This window comes from Coptis chinensis, chromosome 3 (assembly GCF_015680905.1).
Source record: "Coptis chinensis isolate HL-2020 chromosome 3, ASM1568090v1, whole genome shotgun sequence".
NCBI classification, from domain to species: domain Eukaryota; kingdom Viridiplantae; phylum Streptophyta; class Magnoliopsida; order Ranunculales; family Ranunculaceae; genus Coptis; species Coptis chinensis.
The window spans coordinates 80,283,615-80,305,029 of record NC_141458.1 but is presented as its reverse complement, the minus strand read 5'-3'; the positions used below and the strand labels follow the sequence as shown (position 1 = coordinate 80,305,029).

The 21,415-nt window shown below is 37.4% G+C and overlaps 1 protein-coding gene across 1 annotated transcript; it reads right to left on the bottom strand.

Annotated features, from left to right (window-relative positions):
* Window positions 1-4,274: 4,274 nt before the first annotated feature.
* On the bottom strand, window positions 4,275-5,129 carry LOC147511019 (myrcene synthase, chloroplastic-like). The gene is made up of 2 exons (XM_086599357.1): window positions 4,912-5,129; window positions 4,275-4,696 (listed from the first exon to the last, which is right to left on the bottom strand). Exons 1-2 carry the CDS (start codon window positions 5,020-5,022, stop codon window positions 4,400-4,402), a joined length of 408 nt encoding a protein of 135 aa, XP_086455483.1. The 5' UTR covers window positions 5,023-5,129; the 3' UTR covers window positions 4,275-4,399.
* Window positions 5,130-21,415: the final 16,286 nt, after the last annotated feature.

The window sequence follows — 21,415 nt, the reverse complement described above, 5'->3', positions numbered from 1 at the left end:
AAAAGACCGGATGCTTTCGACATCAGACGCGGACCCACTAGGGCGGGCCCATAAGATTTGATGAGTCATCATGCAAGTCAAGACAAAGGTGCAAATAATTGGTGCAATTTTGACACCTTGCATGAAGTTAATGAGTTAGTTGGATTTAGGTGATGATTATCTAAAAAATGAAATGTGTCAAATGGGAGTTAGTTGTGGATAAGTGAAAAATAAATGAGAGGAGAGTGTTTCAATGGGAGAAGAGAAAAGGCTCTCTTATGTAAAGGGGGGCTGATTTTGGGAGTTGGAAGCTTTTACTTCCTTGACTTTTACTTTTCATTTACATCCATGTCTTTAATTTTGTTTTTTTAGTTCTTAGTTTTTAAAGAAAAGCTTGTAACTTGTTAATGGGGAACTCTCTCTAGTTTTTAATAAACTCTTCTTCATTTAGGTAAACAGTTGTAGTTTTCTTGTTTCATTCTCTTTCTTTTCATTTCACATATCTTCTTGTAGTTTAATTCAATCCTAGGATCATGAGCTAAAACTCTCCCAAGGGAGGTTAATGATGCTCATGTGAGGATCATGCTACAAATTTAGGATTCCAAAATCACTACTTAAAAAGACTTAGGTTCTATTTTTCATCCCGTCCCAAAATGATGCAGATTGACAATTATCCGATCAATTGTTGTAAAGTAGAACTAGGAGTTGGAATGATATTTCAGAGATGAAATATCATTTCAATTCTACATGCTAGCATGATATGTTTAGAGATAGGTATATTATGTTAGGGATTTGAGATGGTAGTGACCTGTTTCTAAAAGACTTGTAGCTAGGCCTTGCATGAGTATGATTAATCCTTCCCTATCCTCTCTCTTTCATTTAACTATAAACAAACTTACAAATTTTAGATAACTTGTAAAAAAAAAAATCTATCTATAAAATCATTTCACTTAGTTCTCCAAAGTGTAGATTCGGTTATGATCGTTAAATTCTTTGTCTTAGAAGTTGGAACGAAATCCCTACTCGAACTAGGACTCGACATTCTCAAAGAAAAAAAAAAAAAAAATTTTGGATTTTGAGTAAGGAATTATTGAAGTTTTAGCACGCTTAACAAACGGTAGTAAGTCAACTTCTAAAAACACTGAAAAGTGCAAAAGATCAAAATCCTCATGTCCAATTAGTAAAGATTGTTGCTTTTACCCTCATCTTTTTTGCTTCTAACAAACAGGGACACTTTCCTCCATATGCAAATCGTGGCTGGTTTCAACATCCGCTTCCGCAGTTGGATCGACAAATTGAGCTCATGAAGTAGTTGCTCGTGGAAAGATTGTGAACATGCAAAATGTCATCAATGTTAGGAACAATGAAGCGAACGCTTCTTCATATGGCGCGTTTCGGGGAATATTTCTCTAATCCGGGTGGAGCTCCTCATGACCCGTTCCATCTATTGATCCAACATCCGTGATATTAATGGCCTTACACCACTTGATCTCCTCCGCCGCCACGACCATTTTCATCAGAAATTTCGATTAAACAAATCATTTCAAGGTGGAGGAATCTCCAATTGTCAAGAATATATGGCGAGGAGTGCTCTTGTTTCTCATCTTAAAATGCAGGGATTGAAGCAGTCCCAGGACTTCCTTTGGGGATCCCCGACTTCGAAATATTCTTGTATTTGGTATCGGAGACAAAGCATGTGGTGATCAAGGAAGTGCGAGTTGAGTTCATGCTCGGCGACATGAGTCACTCGACTCCATAAATAGCAAATATGCCTCCTCTAGTAGTAAACTGCCAAGTTCTATGAACAACGCTGCAAGGCGTTTGAAAATTCTTTTTCGATGGCCATGGCAGAAAGAAGTTGGGAGATGGAGATTCAGAGGGTTCATATAAGAGATCGAGTGATTTAGAGGAAGAAGAACCAGCAATTACCAAAGGACATTCAATCTCCTATGCTTCAAAGATGGAAAAGAATCGGTTCTTATTCTTATTCTCTAATTAGACTTTTCCATTTCTGAACCTCTTATTAAATATCTTATTAAATAATGCAATTATTGCTAATTAAATGACATTAATAGTAATGCATATAAATGAGAATGGCGTGGATTTGGTTTTCTAATATACTCCCACATGAAAAGACTGATTGGCCCTATTTAAAGGTGTTAAGCAATTGTTTTATTTAAGGACAATATCGGTACTGAAAATTTATAAACACATAAAAAGACAAAGTAGTCCTCATTAATAAATAGTTAGGCATCTACTTTTATTATTCATCAAGGGTATTATGCGTCAGAAAAAGACCCAGATGAATTTAAGAGGCCACGATCATTATAGATACACTAGTAGTAGAGATTAATGTTGAGTTGTATTGTCTTTAATTTTTTTTTATTTTGTATTTAATTTTTAGTTTTTTTTTAGACTCCATTGAGTTTGAAAACCAAAAAAATATATTTTCAAAAAATTGAAATATTATTTGCCATAGGAAAAAAACCATGTAAACAACACTGGCAAATCCCATATTTTCCCACTATAAATTTTTGCAAACAAATACTAGTAAATTGAAAATTTCCCACACAAATTAGCTTGGCAAAGTTCTAGTGGGAATATATTGGCAAATCTAATATTTTCCTACTAGAGATTTGTCACTAAACAAACACAACCTAAATTATTCTATTCTATTTCGATTTCTATATACTAATTTGGTGATAATTTGGTGAATGCGGTTAGAGAGGGGTCGAAGAGATAAGAAAGACAGTTGAAACTGGTTAATTCTAGTACGTTTCTCAATTTTTGGTGAATTGGGTGTGTAGGGGGTGGGGGCGGGGGGAGGGGGTACGGGACCTTGTGTAGTGCCAACATAAATACAGACCCCAAATTGGGCCTAGTTGGGTCGGGTCTGCCCAACACAATTCAGAAGAAACAATTTGCCACTTTCCTCATAACTTTCTTATAGTGTACAAGTGTGCCACCCACTTTCATTTGCTTGGTTTTGGCGCGGCAGTGCAATGTCATGATAGGGGTATCCATTCGACTCAAGGGTGCCATTCGAAATAATTTGAAATGACTCAGCAATTTTAGATAATTCAAGCGATAACTCATCCAACTATTGCAGTTTTGATTGCTCATGAAAAGAAGTTTGAAGTTGTTAATCATCCGATGTTGCTACGAATTTATTAGGGTGTTAACGTTGTTGTTATTTGGAACCGGCAACAATGAGGTATAAGCACAATTTAATGGGGTAAAATTGTTCATGCTCAGTTTTGTTTTGAGGAGTGATTTTTATTGGAAGAACCGAAGAAGTGATCATCTCCTATTCAAATTACGTCTACCATATACTTAGTTCTCTATCATTTTAGGGGCTTGATTGAGATATGAAGAGAAAATTAAGTTCTTGTTAAGAACTTGTGAGTTTTGAAAGTGGAGGGTATTCGAGAGTGAAGGGTAATAGAAGGTTGCATCAGATTACTTTGATGTAGTTGAGAGGGTGCACAACACAAAATATGTTTTTAGCAAAAATGACAAACTTCAGAATAATTGTTTATTCTAATTGGTGTTTTGGAGTATGCCCAACACGAAAACAAAAAGGTGGGCCAGTAGCCAAAGCCTTTTTTTATGGTAATTAATCATGGAACACAGGTCGTTGAAATCGAGTGACTTTTTGCTCCCAACATTGGTTCTTCCAAGTGCTCCAAGGGAATTATTAGCCACACACACCTCGCACAAAATCCTCAAAATTTTCAATTTCACTAGTTTGTCCTTCATAAGTCATAACTAATAATTAAAAAGGAAATAAAAAAAGAAAAGGAAACAAAACAAAAAATAGGAATCAAAATATGAAAAACACTATGGATGCATTAAGAACAAACTAACAAGAAGATGATATTATTATTATTAACACATTTTTGCAGGAAGAAGATGAAAAAGAAATACACACGTTTGTTGGTTTATTTCACTTTACATTTTCTTTATTTCTTATTTTTATTTCCTTTATAAGGGACAAACTAGTTTGTGCATAACTTCTTTTTTTGTGGAAAAGATGAGACGTGTGGGACTCAAAATCTCCTTGGAGCGCTTGGAGGAACCAAAGCTGGGAGCAAAAAATCACTCCTTGAAACCGGAGAAATTGATGAAATTGATGTTTGACAATGATCAACATGTTTATCACCTGTTCTGCTTTACGTAAGTACAATAAACCCTTTTATGGAGGTGAAGGCATTCGAAATTGTAGTAGGAGCAGAAATTTCATGGCCATTCGAATGCTACACAGATATTACCAAACAGAATAGTACACAGACAGATAATCAAACGGAGCACCGATAAAAGTTCTTAAAGGAGAGGCATCTTTGAAGTTTGAACCAAAGGAGAGTCAACCTTGCCTTTTTTGTGGTTCGAAGTTCGATTACGACCTAGTACAAACTACAAACTATAAAGGAATTGGATCGACCATTAATGATCGAATTCGGTTCTCAGTCTCATTGTCTGGGATGCCAAACCCATCTTCATATTGGTAAAATATTTCTGCTCTCCTAGTCAAGTCCGTTACCGCATTTACATAAGATTCTGGTAAAGGGGATTTAGCAACCCACTGCTCTCTATTCTGCTTCTTCCATGCCTCATTAGCCAAATGCCTCAACTGTTCTCGAGCAACTTGAAAAGAAACACCAGTATCATGCATGTAACATTGGATTGCTTTTGGAACATCCCCTCTTCCTAGCTCATCCTATATCACATGCAACAAGTCATTACTTATAGGAGAACTACCACTCAGTGTGCACAAATATTCTCTGCCTTACGTGTCACGGTTGGTTTTGATGCAAGAAAGTTCTTTATCTCAAGAAACGAAGGTACATAACTTGTTTAGGATTTAGGGAGTGAACCAAAAGAAGATTATACATAACTTGATAACTAGGGATATCTATTATACGGGTTCCTTACCTCAGAAGTTCCGAAATCATCAACTATTCGGAATGCCATAGAGGCCCAACGGATAAGATCTGGATAACCCTGTAAGTAGTCTAACGCTTCCTTGGTGATTCTGGGAGTCATGGATACGTATACATGAAAGTCCAATAGTGTCCCCGCAACTGAAATACACCCATTGTCTAGATACCCCGCAAGGGTGGCCTTATATCCAGTGTGAAACCACTTCGACTCGAGTAGGTATGATTTGCATTGGTCTACCCACTATAGCAAGCATATAAACGTTAAGTTTGTCAGGGAAAACAGATGATTTCCATAATGCCAACATAAATACAGACCCCAAATTGGGCCTAGTTGGGTCGGGTCCGCCCAACACAATTCAGAAGAAACAATTTGCCACATTCCTCATAACTTTCTTATAGTGTACAAGTGTGCCACCCAATTTCATTTGCTTGGTTTTGGCGTGGCAGTGCAATGTCATGATAGGGGTATCCATTCGACCCAGGGGTATTCAAAATAATTTGAAATGACTCAGCAATTTTAGATAATTCAAGCGATAACTCATGCAACTATTGCAGTTTTGATTGCTCATGAAAAGAAGTTTGAAGTTGTTAATCATTCGATGTTGCTACGAATTTATTAGGGTGTTAACGTTGTTGTTATTTGGAACCGGCAACAATGAGGTATAAGCACAATTTAATGGGGTAAAATTGTTCATGCTCAGTTTTGTTTTGAGGAGTGATTTTTATTGGAAGAACCGAAGAAGTGATCATCTCCTATTCAAATTACGCCTACCATATACTTAGTTCTCTATCATTTTAGGGGATTGATTGAGATATGAAGAGAAAATTAAGTTCTTGTTAAGAACTTGTGAGTTTTGAAAGTGGAGGGTGTTTCGACCCCCACCTACGTGGCAAATGTCCATTGGTAGGAGTCTCTATTTTATTCATTTAATCGATAGGGCTAAAGCCCAATTTGCAATACCATGGATCAACGATTGTGCCCATTAACTCATGTGTGCAAAAATTTGAACCTTAACACATTTTGCCACTAATGTACATTGATTTATGTCCAGATTCATTTTTTTATCAAAGAGATAATTATTAGTTGAAAGTTATAGTCTATCACAATTACTCAAGCTACAAGATTACTTGGGCTACAAGGACTCTCTACTCTACCTATATAAATACCAAACTATTTTTCATACAGAACTACGTTCTTGAGACTTGATCCCATTGATAATTTGGGTACGTAGGCAACCGCAAGGTACAATCTCATCTTACCCCCGATCACCATCATTTTTCTAAATTACTTTTCTACGTTTTTCGTCTCTTTTATCAACATTTGATGTTTTGATCATATCTGGTCGAAACATAATTGGCGCCGTCTGCGGTTCTTATGCAAAACCGACGATCACGTTCTACAAAAGTTATGACGAATACTCGACGAGCCTAAGTTCTCGATGCACTTATTGACGATCATCGCGAATGTGCGGTTCCAGGTCAACCTGGCGGTATTGAACTACTTCCTCCTATTCCTTTTTAACATCCAATTGCATATGACCCGGCTACCGTTCCACCGATGCGCCAAATTATTCAAAGACGGTTATTTTCGGCGATTCTTCGTCATCATCCGCGGATAATGTCCGTCATATGTCTCGAGGCATTCTTGTATTGAAAATATTACAATCGGCCTTGTTTCATCTTTGTCGGGGCGTCTTAAGCTTATTTCAAAGAAGGAATAGGCACGCGGTTTATACTTATCGAATATCCATTGCGCAAGTTTTTCGAACGCCTATGGATCGAGTCGCGAGAATGGAAAAGTTACCTTAAGCGTTTACAACATTGTCTCGACACTCATACAATTAAACGAGAGACAAACTTTGGTTTCGCTAATGACTGATTTTCTTATTGATGATATTCCTATGTCGAAAGCATTACTCGATGAGGAAAACGTCGATCTCTAATTGTCATTACCTCCCGGGGGCGATGACTTGAAATATTTATCAGATATATCAACTACTTGCTAGATGTTTCGACCAGATATGATCAAAACATCAAGTGTTGATAAAAGAGGCGAAGAACGTAGAAAAGTAATTTAGAAAAATGATGGTGATCGGGGGAATGATGAGACTGTACCTTGCGGTTGCCTACATACCCAAATTATCAATGAGATCAAGTCTCAAGAACGTAGTTCTGTATGAAAAATAGTTTGGTATTTATATAGGTAGAGTAGAGAGTCCTTGTAGCTCAAGTAATCTTGTAGCTTGAGTAATTGTAATAGACTATAACTTTCAACTAATAATTATCTCTTTGATAAAAAATGAATCTGGACATAAATCAATGTACATTAGTGGCAGCCATGTGGCTAAGGTTCATTGATCCATGGTATTGCAAATTGGGCTTTAGCCCTGTCGATTAAATGAATAAAATAGAGACTCCTACCAATGGACATTTGACATGTAGGTGGGGGTCGAAACACCGCCCCCTCTGTGGCATGTGAACGAAGTTCATATGGCAAAGAAGGTAAAAGAAAATCAATGAGGAAAAATAATGAGAAAAGAATAAGCGGGATGAATAACCAGGAAGTGTGTGACTTTAAACGAATAATTATATGTAAAAATGTAATATCGATAAATATGCGTGAATCAGATGAATTATTGCAGCGATAGGATAATGATAAAAGAAAGTGTATTGATATGTAGAAATGGAAAAGAAAAATGGCGTAGAGAACCGTGCATGTACACTAAATTAAGAGGTATTAGAAATTTAAAATGAATTGTACTTGCTTGGGAATAATGGGAGTTGGAAATAACCGAGGACTCTTAAGAATTGGATGGTATTTTGTGTCGACTTGATTGTTATTTATGGCCGCTTTAGATAAGGGAGCTGCTATTGCTAACAAGCAAATAGCAAATAGTGTAATAAAAGGACTTGGACGTAATTGGTGAAAGAAAAGTCAACAAAGATACAAAGGAATGAAAGTATGAATTGAAATTGAACTTAACAATATCGGTGAGCACATGCACGTCAACTAAAAGTCTAAAACAAGTACACCTCCACAACAAGGTTTGACTTGGAGTCTTGGACTACTAATAGGAATTCGATAGACAGAATAGGAACTTATTTGAATAAGTTCCAAAACGCATCCTGAACCACAAAACATGAGCGAAACAAAAAATAAAAAAACCAATTAGGAAGGAAGTTGCGAGAAAGTTACCGAACAATACACGAAGTACAGAAAAGAAACAAGTGAATGGGATGACATCCTGGAATTTAAGACAGAAAAGCAGAAAAACAGATCTTGGGGGAGGCAGAAACTCGAGTTAGCACCGGCGGAATTGAAGCTTGGGCAAACCAAATTGGGAGAAGACGACATCACTGCTGGACTACGGTTTTATCTCTTCTTTTAACTTCGTTTTTCCCTTCATTGATATTGTTATGTGTAACTATACATTTGGATCACTAGCTCATGGTACTTGGTTCCTACAATCAAGAGTAAGGACTTGAAATCAAGTGGATTTATGAAGAATAAGACGATGCAAGAAGGTTGAGATCGAAAAAGATGAATTTAGTGATCGATTTAACCACGCAGATGAAACAAAGCGTGGTTGTACAATTAAGTCTATACTGGAATCTCACTCTATTACGAGATGGCGGTAATTTTGAATTGGATAGGAAGCTAAAGATTGACCGACATAATCAAGCTCAGGATCGATCAGTTTCAAATTGGATCTGCGAGGCTATTTAAGCTCAAATTGTTTGGTTTTGATCAAAATTAAATTTGGCCTGTCGAAGAAGACGAAGAAAATGGAGAAAAGTGCGGAGAATATGACAAAGCGGTGTCGGAAACAGATATGTTAGTATTTTTCTATCAGTTATCGTAAAATTTTGGTTAAGTCTAAAAAACTGACGAAAAGTTTATTCTTGTCGTCGCAGGTAGAAACGGCGGTATGACGGAGAAAGAAATTTACGAAAAGACCGCGAATAAAAGTTTCGCTCCGCATGATCTCAATGCCTTGAAAAAAATAAATAAGGTGAAGATAATTTTCAATCCGCTCGGAAAGTTAACGTAATGCGAATCTTTTGTCGCACGGAGAAACGGCGATAGTACGAGCAAAATATATTCACAAAGAGTCGACGGAGAAAAGTTTTGCGTAACAAGATGTCAATTAATGTCGTAGAAGAATGAAAGAAGTTTCGTTGAGAAAGAGCAGCTTAATGTCTTATAGCGCTGTCGGAAAGTTTAACTCGGAAGGATTCCCCCGAAAAAATCGGCCCAATGCCTTAGAAAAAATAATGAAACTGTTGGAAATGTTCAATTCGCTCGGAAAGATTCGCTCAGAAAAATCGGCATGAAGCTGTTGAAATTGTTTGCTCGAAAAATTTCTCGTAGAAAGATCGGCAGAATGCCTTAGAAAAAATAATGACGCTGATGAAAATTTTCGCTCGGAAATTTTTTCGTAAAAAGATCGGCATAATTCCTTGGAAAAAAGAATGACTGCGGAAAATAGTTAACCGAAAGCGCTAAGCGAAGCGAATACAGATTTCGAAGAAGAAAATGAAGATTTAATCGAACAATCGTAAGACAATTGATTAGGTAATTGTGTGAATGTAATACCATAGAGCTAAAACTTCTTTTGATGAAAAATAAAAATAAAATATGTTTTGGCAATTGAATATAGTTGCGATGTCTGATAACATACCTGTGTAAAACTGACAATGTTGTTGATTTATATAGATGACACGAAATAGAATGAAATGCCCCCAATACTAACTTTAAGCTTGCAAAATTAGATTGAGCGAAAAAATGCTCCGACGCAGAATTGACGAAACGAAACGGGATAACTTCATCAGATGTTGACATAGCGCTAGTAACCGACTAAGCGAGCGTAAAATCGTTCAATTTAGGATCCATGAAATTAAATGTGGTAAGTTAAATTGATTTTGTCGTAACGATGATCTGACTAGCGCGGCGTAACAGCGTTTAACCAGACCGCCAAAATTAAGCGTGGTAATTTCGGCGATTTTATTGTAGCGATAGTAACGACTAAGCGGCGTAAAAGCGTTCAACTTAGACCCGGCGAAATTCGCGTGGTAATTTCGCGGATTTTGTTATAGCGATAATGCGACTAAGCGAAAAAAAGCGTTCAACTTAGGCGGCGAAATTAAACGTGGTAATTTCGCCGGATTTTTTATAGCGATAGTAACGACTAAGCGGCGAAAAAGCGTTCAACAGACAGACGAAATTAAGCGTGGTAATTTTTCCGGATTTTGTCGAGCGATAGTAACGACTAATGGCGTAAAAGCGTTCATTTAGAGGCCGAAAATTAAGCGTGGTAATTTCGTCCGATTTTGTCGGATCGATAGTAACGACTAAACGAAGCGTAAAAGCGTTCAACTTAGGACCGTGAAATTAAACGTGGTAATTTCGCCGATTTTGTCGGAGTGATAGTAACGACTAAACTAAGCGTAAAAGCGTTCAACTTAGGACTCGACGAAATTAAACGTGGTAATTTCGCGGATTTTGTTGTAGTGATAGTAAGCGACTAAGCGGCGTAAAAGTGTTCAACTTAGAAGAAATTAAACGTGGTAATTTCGGCCGATTTTTCCCGAGCTATAGTAACGACTAAACGAGAAAATAAAAGCGTTCTTAGACCCATCAAAATTAAACGTGGTAATTTCGCCAGATTTTGTTGTAGTGATAGTAACGACTAAGCGAGCGTAAAAGTGTTCAACTTAGACTGAAGAAATTAAACGTGGTAATTTCGTCAGATTTTGTCGGAGCTATAGTAACGACTAAACGAGCGTAAAAGCGTTCAACTTAGACTAATGAAATTAAACGTGGTAATTTCGCCAGATTTTGTTGTAGTGATAGTAATGACTAAGCGAGCATAAAAGGGTTCAACTTAGACTGACGAAATTAAACGTGATAATTTTGCCAGATTTTGTTGTAGCGATAGTAACGACTAAGCGAGCGTAAAAGCGTTCAACTTAGGACCGAATGTAAATTAAACGCGTGGTAATTTCGTCAGATTTTGTCGGAGCGATAGTAACGACTAAGCGAGCGTAAAAGCGTTCAACTTAGACTGGCGAAATTAAACGTGGTAATTTCGTCAGATTTTGTCGGAGTGATAGTAACGTTGCGATGGAAACAAAATTATAACATTAGAACTCAGGTTTTTCGTTCAACTTGTTAATTTTGTCCGCTCATTTAGTAAAATAATTTGTTGCGACGAGCCAGAAACGAACACTGTCAGGGGCTGTCAGAAATAAACCAACAATGTCAAGGCCCCATTTCGCAAATGGCCAAGGTTTATGGATTGGATAACGCTTCGTCGCGGGAAGTTGACCCATATCATATATCATGTGTTTGATAAGGCACACACTTCTCGGACAAACGCTTAACATCCTTTGGCATGTATGGCCACCAATACCATTGGGTTATTGCTATGTGAGCGAGACTTCGCCCCCGGGAGTGGTGTTCACATAGTCCTGAATGAAGTCCTTCGAGGCCTAGTAAATTGTTCGTTTTGCCCAAACAACGAAGGATAGGATTGAGACTTCTGCTGCTGTGATAGAGTTTTTTAGTCATTAGGAATACCTGAGCATCGTCAGCTGCATGATCGTCGTTGGTAGATACCGAGACATTATCAGTGCCAAGCTCGTTGGAATCATCTTACAACATAAGTGGTTAATCCAGTGTTGTCATAACAGTGACGACTTGATTTTCCACAGATAAGTATGCGATAGAATCAAGATGTTTTATATCATAACGCGGATACTGTAGTAAACTAGTAATGATAGATGTAAAATTACATGCAATTCGTTGAACGAAGTCTAAATAAACGTCCATTCTATCATTGCGAGCCGCATATTATCATTCAAATTGGCTAACGACTAGCTTAGAATAATTAATCGTAACTTAGTCGCCCCCAGCTGAAGAGTTATGCGTATACCACAAATGACAGTTTCGGACTCGGCCATATTATTTGACGCGTCAAATCCCCAATGTAGAGACCTCTCAATTATGTCTTCATTCAGCTTCAAGATGACACAAACAAGACCGGAGGCAGACTTATTATGCGAACTATCAGTGTAAATATAGGAAGTAGCTGATATATCTGATAAATATTTCAAGTCATCGCCCCCGGGAGGTAATGACAATTAGAGATCGACGTTTTCCTCATCGAGTAATGCTTTCAACATAGGAATATCATCAATAAGAAAATCAGTCATTAGCGAAACCAAAGTTTGTCTCTGTTTAATTATATGAGTGTCGAGACAATGTTTAAACGCTTAAGGTAACTTTTCTATTCTCGCGACTCGATCCGTAGGCGTTGCGAAACAACTATGCGGCGGATATTCGACAAGTATAAACCGACTATTCCTTCTTTGAAATAAGCTTAAGGCGTCCCGACGACATGAAACAAGGCCGGTGTAATATTTTCAATACAAGAATGCCTCGAGACATATGACGGACATTATCCATAACGGATGATGAAAGAATCGTCGAGGCGATAACCGTCTTTGAATAATTTGGCGATCGGTGGAGCGGTAGCGGGAATTAGTATCAATCGGATGTTGAAAAGGAATAGGAGGGAGTAGTTCGATACCGCCAGTTGACTGGAACCGCATTAGCGATGATCGTCGATAAGTGCATCGAGAACTTAGGCTCGTCGAAAGTATTCGTCATAACTTTTGTAGAGCGTGATCGTCGGTTTTGCATAAGAACCATGAGACGCCGATTATGTTTCGACGGATATGATCAAAACATCAAGTGTTGATAAAAAGAGGCTAAAGAGCGTAGAAAAGTAATTTAGAAAAATGATGGTGATCGGGGAATGATGAGAATTTGTACCTTTGCGGTTGCCTACATACCCAAATTATCAATGAGATCAAGTCTCAAGAACGTAGTTCTGTATGAAAAATAGTTTGGTATTTATATAAGTAGAGTAGAGAGTCCTTGTAGCTTAAGTAATTTTGTAGCTTGAGTAATTGTGATAGACTATAACTTTCAACTGATAATTATCTCTTTGATAAGAAATGAATCTGGACATAAATCAATGTACATTAGTGGCAAGCCATGTGGCTAAGGTTCAGCCTTAGACACATGAGTTAATGGGCCTGTACATTGATCTATGGTATTGCAAATTGGGCTTTAGCCTTGTTGATTAAATGAATAAAATAGAGACTCCTACCAATGGACATTTGCCACGTAGGTGGGGGTCGAGAATTATGTTTCGACCAAATATGATCAAAACACTAAGTGTTGATAAAAGAGACGAAGAACGTAGAAAAGTAATTGGAAAAATGATGGTGATCGGGGGAATGATGAGACTGTACCTTGCAGTTGCCTACGTACCCAAATTATCGATGGGATCAAGTCTCAAGAACGTAGTTCTGAATGAAAAATAGTTTGGTATTTATATAGGTAGAGTAGAAAGTCCTTGTAGCTCAAGTAATCTTGTAGCTTGAGTAATTGTGATATACTATAACTTTCAACTGATAATTATCTCTTTGATAAGAAACGAATCTGGACATAAATCAACGTACATTAGTGGCAAGTCATGTGGCTAAGGTTGAACCTTAGCCATATGAGTTAATGGGCCTGTACATTTATCCATGATATTGCGAATTGGGCTTTAGCCTTGTCGATTAAACGAATAAAGTGGAGACTCCTACCAATGGGCGTTTGCCCACGTAGGGTGGGGGGTCGAACACGCCCCTCTTTGGCATGCGAACAAAGTTCATATGGCAAAGAAGAAAGAAAAAATGAGCGGAATGTATAACGAAGTGTAGATGCGAAAAGAAATAATTGAAAAAATTGGATCGAAAAAAAAAATGTCGTGAATTATCGGAAACGAAATAATGTCAAACTAACGTATACGGGACGTATTGTAGTTAAAAAATGGCTGAAAAATGCACAGTAAAAATTTTCGAACGAAATTGATTGCTGAAAACTGTACTGAACGCGTCACGTAATAGTACGAAATTTGAATTCGACGATGCGTGCTAACGGAATAGCGATACTTGGATTATACCGTTGAAAATTAAACGTAGGACAGTTTAGTAATAATAGTAATAAAAGGAAGTTAAATACGAATTGGATTCGAAGGTGAAGACTTTAGCGACTAAAACTGGATGCCAACTTCGGATTAAATAAGAATACAGATTAGATAAAAGTAACTCTGGGGCCAACCAGCTTTAATAACTTAATGTTTGCATTCTAACTTACGATAATATCTCGCAAAATGGATCCATTATTATCATGATCGAAATATTATCAATTAATGACGCCATCATAACGCTATCAATTAAGGAGGCGAATCACGTAATCATTATTATCTTAGTATTGTCATTATATCCAATTAATAACGTAATGTTTGTTGTTATCAAGATCAATATTATCTTATTAAACAAAGTCCAAAACAAATGGCCCCAGCAACTAAACAATGAAAACCGAGAACTCACGGATGGGTATGACAACAAAGCCGTGACAGCTCTCCTCTAGTAGAGAATTGTGGACATGGCAAACTAGAAAAGTGGACACGGTCGAGAATAGAAAATTGACGACTCAATTCAATTGGTTCAGTTGAGATGGGTTTTGAGACCAGTGCAAAGCGTAAAACGATCAAAGAGAAGTGGAATATCTATAATTGTTTTGCCAAAATCAATTGGGATTGGGAACGCAATTTAGATCGGCAACTTCGAAAAACTAAATGGGTATCGATTGTACTGGTAAAAAAGGTAAGCTACCAATAGGATATTGATCGGCTAGCAAACTGATGAGTTTATATTTTGGGGATGATCTTGCGGATGGGAGTCAAGTAACTACTTGATGATGCTTTCTAACTTGGGTTTTGTGATCTGTAATTTCGAATTGGATAGGCAACTAAAGATTGATTGACCGATATAATCTAGCTCATGATCGATCAGTTTCAAATTGGATCTACTAAGATATTAAGTTCAAATTATTGGGTTTCGAGCAAAATTGAATTTGGGCTGCCGAAGAAGACGGAAAAGAGTTCGGAGAATATGAAAAAAGCGGTGTTAAAGAATTTCGACATCATGAAACAAGTATGTTAGTACTTTTTCTCAATTATCTTAAAATTTTAGTTAAGTCTGAAAGACTGACGAAAAATTTATTCTTGTCGTCGCAGGTAAAAATGGGCAGTATGACGGGCGAAAGAAATTGACGAAAAAGTCTTCGAAGAAAAGATTCGAGCGAAAAGATCGCAATGCCTTATAAGAAAGAAAGAAAGAAACTGGAGAAAATTTTCGCCGTACGGAGAAACAACAGTATTACGAACAAAATATTTTCACAAAGAGTCGACGGAGAAAAGTTTCACGCAGAAAGGTGTCAATTAATGCCGTAGAAAAATTAAAGAAACTGACAGAAGTTTCGTTGAGAAAGATCGGCTAAATGTCTTAGAAAAAAAAAAACGAAGCTGTCGAAATTTTTCGCTCGGCAAGTTTATCGTAGAAAGATCGGCTAACAAAAATTGTCGCTAGGAAAATTTATCGTAAAAAGATCGGTACAATGCCTTAGAAAAAATAATAAAGTTGACGAAAATTTTCGCTCGGAGAATTTTTCGTAGAAAGATCAGCATAATGCCTTAGAAAAATAATGAAGCTGACGGAAAGTTTAACTCTGAAAGTTTTTCGTTCAGAAAGTTCGACTTAAAATAATGAAGCTGGAGAAAGTTTTCGCGAAGAAAGGTGACGTAATGCGAATTCTCGCCGCATGGAGAAACGGCGGTTGTACGAGCCTCGGAAAGTTTCGCTCAGAAAGTTCGGCTTAATGCCTTAGAAAAAAGAATGACTGCGGAAAATAGTTAACCCGAAGCGCTTAATGGTTTAATGCAGATTTCGAGAAGAAAATGAAGATTTAATCGAACAACCGTAAGACAATTGACAGAGACAATTGATTAGATAATTGTGTAAATGTAATACTATAGAGCTAAAACTTCTTTTGATGAAAAATAAAGATGGGTTTGTTATTGAATATTGTTGTTGTGTCAGATAATATACCTGTGGAAAACTGACAATGTTGTAGATTTATGCAGTTGAAATGAAACAAAATGGACGCCCCAATGCTAACTTTAAGCTTGCAAAATTAGATTGGCGAAAAAAAAATGCTCGACGCCTTAACCGAATTTTAAAGCGAAGCGGGGGTAACTTCATCGGATGTTGACATAGCGAAGTAAACCGACTAAGGGGCGTAAAATCGTTCAATTTAGAGTTAACGAAATTAAGCGGTAATTTCGCGGATTTTGTTGTAGTGATAGTAACGACTAACCGACTAAGGGAGCGTAAAATCGTTCAATTTAATTTTGAAATTAAACGCGTGGTAATTTCGCCCGGATTTTGTTGTAGTGATAGTAACGACTAAGCGAGCGTAAAAGCGTTCAACTTAGACTGACGAAATTAAACGTGGTAATTTTGTCAAATTTTGTCGTAGCGATAGTAACGAACTAATTGAGCGTAACAGCGTTCAACTTAGATCGCGGGCTTAAACGGTAAACCGTCCGGATTATGTCGTAGCGATAGTAACGAACTAAGCGAGTGTAAAAGCGTTCAAACCTAGGTCGCGAAGCTAAACGGTAACTTTGTCGGATTTTTGTCATTAGTGATAGTAACGACTAAGCGGCGTAAAAGCGTTCAAACTTAGATCGACGGCTAAAGCGGTAATTTCGCCAGATTTTGTCCGGGCGATAGTAGCGACTAAGCGGCGTAAAAGCGTTCAACTTAGGAAAGCGAAATTAAGCGTGGTAATTTTGCGGATTTTGTCGGGCGATAAGTAGCGACTAAGCGGCGTAAAAGCGTTCAACTTAGACTAACGAAATTAAACGTGGTAATTTCGCCAGATTTTGTTATAGTGATAGTACCGACTAAGCGAGCGTAAAAACGTTCAACTTAGACTGACGAAATTAAACGTAGTAATTTCGCCAGATTTTGTCAGAGCGATTATAAGGTTCGCTAGAACCAAAATCATACCATTGGAACTGAAGTGAAAGAACTGCTTCTTTATTGATTACCGAGTCTTGAAAAGTGCAAAGATAATAATAGAAAAGAAATAATTGAACTGGAAACAGACTAACAAATTTTTGTCCAGTTTTTCGTTCAACTTGTTAATTTTGTCCGCTCACTTAGTAAAATAATTTGTTGCAACGAGCAAGAAATGAACACTGTCAGGGGCTGTCGGAAATAAACCAAAAATGTCAAGGCCCCATTTCGCAAATGACCAAGGTTTATAGATTGGATGACGCTTTATTGCGAGAAGTTGACCCATATCATATATCATGTGTTTGACAAGGCACACATTTCTCGGACAAACGTTTAACATCCTTTGGCATGTATGGCCACCAATATCATTGGGTCATTACTATGTGAGCGAGACTTCACCCCCGGGAATTCCTGAGCATCGTCAGCTGCATGATCGTCGTCGGTAGATACCGAGACATTATCAGTGTCAAGCTCGTTGGAATCATCTGACAGCATAAGTGGTTAATCCAGTGTTGTCGTTACAGTGACGACTTGATTTTTCATGGATAAGTATGCGATAGAATCAGGATGCCTTACATCATAACGCGGATACTGTACAATACTGATAGATGTAAAATTTTATGCAATTCGTTGAACGAAGTCCAAATAAACGCCCATTCTATCATTGCGAGCCACATATTATCATTCAAAGTGGCTAGCGACTAATTTAGAATAATTAATCGTAACTTGGTCGCCCCCAACTGAAGAGTTGTGCGTATACCGCAAATGACAGTTTCGTACTCGGCCATATAATGTGAAGCGTTAAACACTCAAACGTAGAGACCTTGCAATTTTGTCTTCATTCAGCTTCAAGATGACAAAAACAAGACCGGAGGCAGATTCATTATGCGAACTATCGGTGTAAATCTAACAATCAGCAGATATATCCGACAAATATTTCAAGTCATCGCCCCCGGGAGGTAATGTCAAGTAGGGATTGACATTTTCCTTATCGAGTAATGCGTTCGACATAAGAATATCATCGATAAGAAAATCAGCCATTAGCGAAACCAAAGTTTGTCTCTTGTTAACTGTATGAGTGTCAGAGACAATGTTGTAAGCGCTACGGTAACTATTTCATTCTGCGACTCGATCTGTAGATATTGCGAAAAAACTTTGCGCAGCGGATATTCGATTAGTATAAACTTCGACTATTCCTTCCTTGAAAGAAGTTGAAGACGTCTAACAGCATGAAACAAGGCCAACGTAATTCTTTCAATGCAAGAATGCCTCCATTCAGCTGATATAAGAGTCTTATTAACAAATAATATTAGACGACAACATCATGTTCGCGATGATCGTCAGCAATTGCATCGGGACCTTTTCTAGTACGTATTCGTCATAACTTTTGTAGAACGTGATCGTCGGTTTTGAATAAGAACCGCAGACGGCGCCAATTATGTCAAACTAACATATCTGTTTCCGACACCGCTTTGTCATATTCTCCGCACTTTTCTCCATTTTCTTCGTCTTCTTCGACAGGCCAAATTTAATTTTGATTGAAACCAAACAATTTGAGCTTAAATAGCCTCGCAGATCCAATTTGAAACTGATCGATCCTGAGCTCGATTATGTCGGTCAATCTTTAACTTCCTATCTAATTCAAAATTACCGCCATCTCGTAATAGAGTGAGATTCCAGTATAGAATTAATTGTACAACCACGCTTTGTTTCATCTGCGTGGTTAAATCGATCACTAAATTCATCTTTTTCGATCTCAACCTTCTTGCATCGTCTTATTCTTCATAAATCCACTCGATTTCGAGTCCTTACTCTTGATTGTAGGAACCAAGTACCATGAGCTAGTGATCCAAATGTATAGTTACACATAACAATATCAATGAAGGGAAAAACGAAGTTAAAAGAAGAGATAAAACCGTAGTCCAGCAGTGATGTCGTCTTCTCCCAATTCGGTTTGCCCAAGCTTCAATTCTGCCGGTGCTAACTTGAGTTTCTGCCTCCCCCAAGATCTGTTTTTCTGCTTTTCTGTCTTAAATTCCAGGATTGTCATCCCATTCACTTGTTTCTTTTTTGTACTTCGTGTATTGTTCGGTAACTTTCTCGCAACTTCCTTCCTAATTGGTTTTTTTATTTTTTGTTTCGCTCATGTTTTGTGGTTCAGGATGCGTTTTGGAACTTATTCAAATAAGTTCCTATTCTGTCTATCGAATTCCTATTAGGGCATCTCCAATGGGGGGTGTAAAATTACACCTCCACCTAGGCTCCACGTAGGTGCCATTAGGATTTTACACCTCTAATTGTATAGTATTGTATAGCTCATAAATATCCACACTCTATACTCTCCAATCGAAGAGTGTAAAAAAAAATAGATTTTAAACTCGGACGTCACTCCAAGTGACGTCCCTCTTTAATTTAAACTGGGACGTCACTTGGAGTGACGTCCGAGTTAAAAAATAAAGCTTCAAACGTGTGTTGAAGTGACGTCCGAGTTTTTAAGTTAAACAAACGTTATTTTAAGTGACGTCCGGGATTTTTATTAACTAATAGCGAGAGGGGGAATTCCCCACCCTCTCTATTAGCTAATACACTATTACCTACGGTTTAGTACCTCCATTGGAGAGAGTTTTTTTATATTTGGGGTGTAAAATTTCCACTCTATACGGTTTACACCCCCCATTGGAGATGCCCTTAGTAGTCCAAGACTCCAAGTCAAACCTTGTTCTGGAGGTGTACTTGTTTTAGACTTTTAGTTGACGTGCATGTGCTCACCGATACTGTTAAGTTCAATTTCAATTCCTACTTTCATTCCTTTGTATCCTTGTTGACTTTTCTTTCACCAATTACGTCCAAGTACTTTTATTACACTATTTGCTTGTTAGCAATAGCAGCTCCCTTATCTAAAGGCGCGTCATAATAACACCGAAGTCGACACACAAATACCATCCAATTCTTCTGGAGTCCTCGGTTATTTCCAACTCCCATTATTCCCAAGCAAGTACAATTCATTTTAAATTTCTAATACCTCTTAATTTAGTGTACATGCATGGTTCTACGTCATTTTCTTTTCCATTTCTATATATCAATACACTTTTTTTTTATCATTATCCTATCGCTGCAATAATTCATCTGATTCACGCATATTTATCGATATTACATTTTTACATATAATTATTCGTTTAAAGTCACACACTTCCTGGTTATTCATTCCGCTTATTCTTTTCTCATTATTTTTCCTCATTGATTTTCTTTTACCTTCTTTGCCATTCGTTCATATGCCAAAGAGGGGGCGGTGTTTCGAACCCCACCTACGTGACAAATGTCCATTGGTAGGAGTCTCTATTTTATTCATTTAATCGACAGGGCTAAAGCCTAATTTGCAATACCATGGATCAATGTACAGGCCTATTAACTCATGTGTCTATGGCTGAACCTTAACCACATGGCTTACCACTAATGTACATTGATTTATGTCCAGATTCATTTCTTATCAAAGAGATAATTATCAGTTGAAAGTTATAGTCTATCACAATTACTCAAGCTACAAGATTACTTGAGCTACAAGGACTCTCTACTCTACCTATATAAATACCAAACTATTTTTCATACAGAACTACGTTCTTAAGACTTGATCCCATTGATAATTTGGATACGTAGGCAACCGCAAGGTACAGTCTCATCATTCCCCCGATCACCATCATTTTTCTAAATTACTTTTCTACGTTCTTTTCGTCTCTTTTATCAACACTTGATGTTTTGATCATATCTGGTCGAAACAGAGGGTATTCGAGAGTGAAGGGTAATAGAAGGTTGCATCTGATTACTTTGATGTAGTTGAGAGGGTGCTCAACACAAAATATGTTTTTTAGGGCAATGACAAACTTGTAATAATTGTTTATTCTAATTGGTTTTTTTGGAGTATGCCCAACACGAAAACAAAAAGGTGGGCCAGTAGGCAAAGCCTTTTTTTATGGTAATTAATCATGGAACACAGGTCGTTGAAATCGAGTGACTTTTTGCTCCCAGCATTGGTTCTTCCAAGTGCTCCAAGGGAATTATTAGCCACACACACCTCGCACAAAATCCTCAAAATTTTCAATTTTACTAGTTTGTCCTTCATAAGTCATAACTAATAATTAAAAAGGAAATAAAAAAAGAAAAGGAAACAAGACAAAAAATAGAAATCAAAATATGAAAAACACTATGGATGCATTAAGAACAAACTAACAAGAAGATGATATTATTATTATTAACACGTTTTTGCAGGAAGAAGATGAAAAAGAAATACACACGTTTGTTGGTTTATTTTACTTTACATTTTCTTTATTTCTTATTTTTATTTCCTTTATAAGGGACAAACTAGTTTGTGCATAACTTCTTTTTTTGTGGAAAAGATGAAACGTGTGGGACTCAAAATCTCCTTGGAGCGCTTGGAGGAACCAAAGCTGGGAGCAAAAATCACTCGTTGAAACCGACGAAATTGATGAAATTGATGTTTGACAATGATCAACATG

Bases quoted from the DNA above. Each gene is read 5' to 3' on its own strand.
- LOC147511019 (XM_086599357.1), bottom strand. From the start codon at position 5,022: ATGACTCCCAGAATCACCAAGGAAGCGTTAGACTACTTACAGGGTTAT. The intron at 4,697-4,911 runs GTAAGGAACCCG...CATGTGATATAG, and splicing joins ATGATTTCGGAACTTCTGAG to GATGAGCTAGGAAGAGGGGA.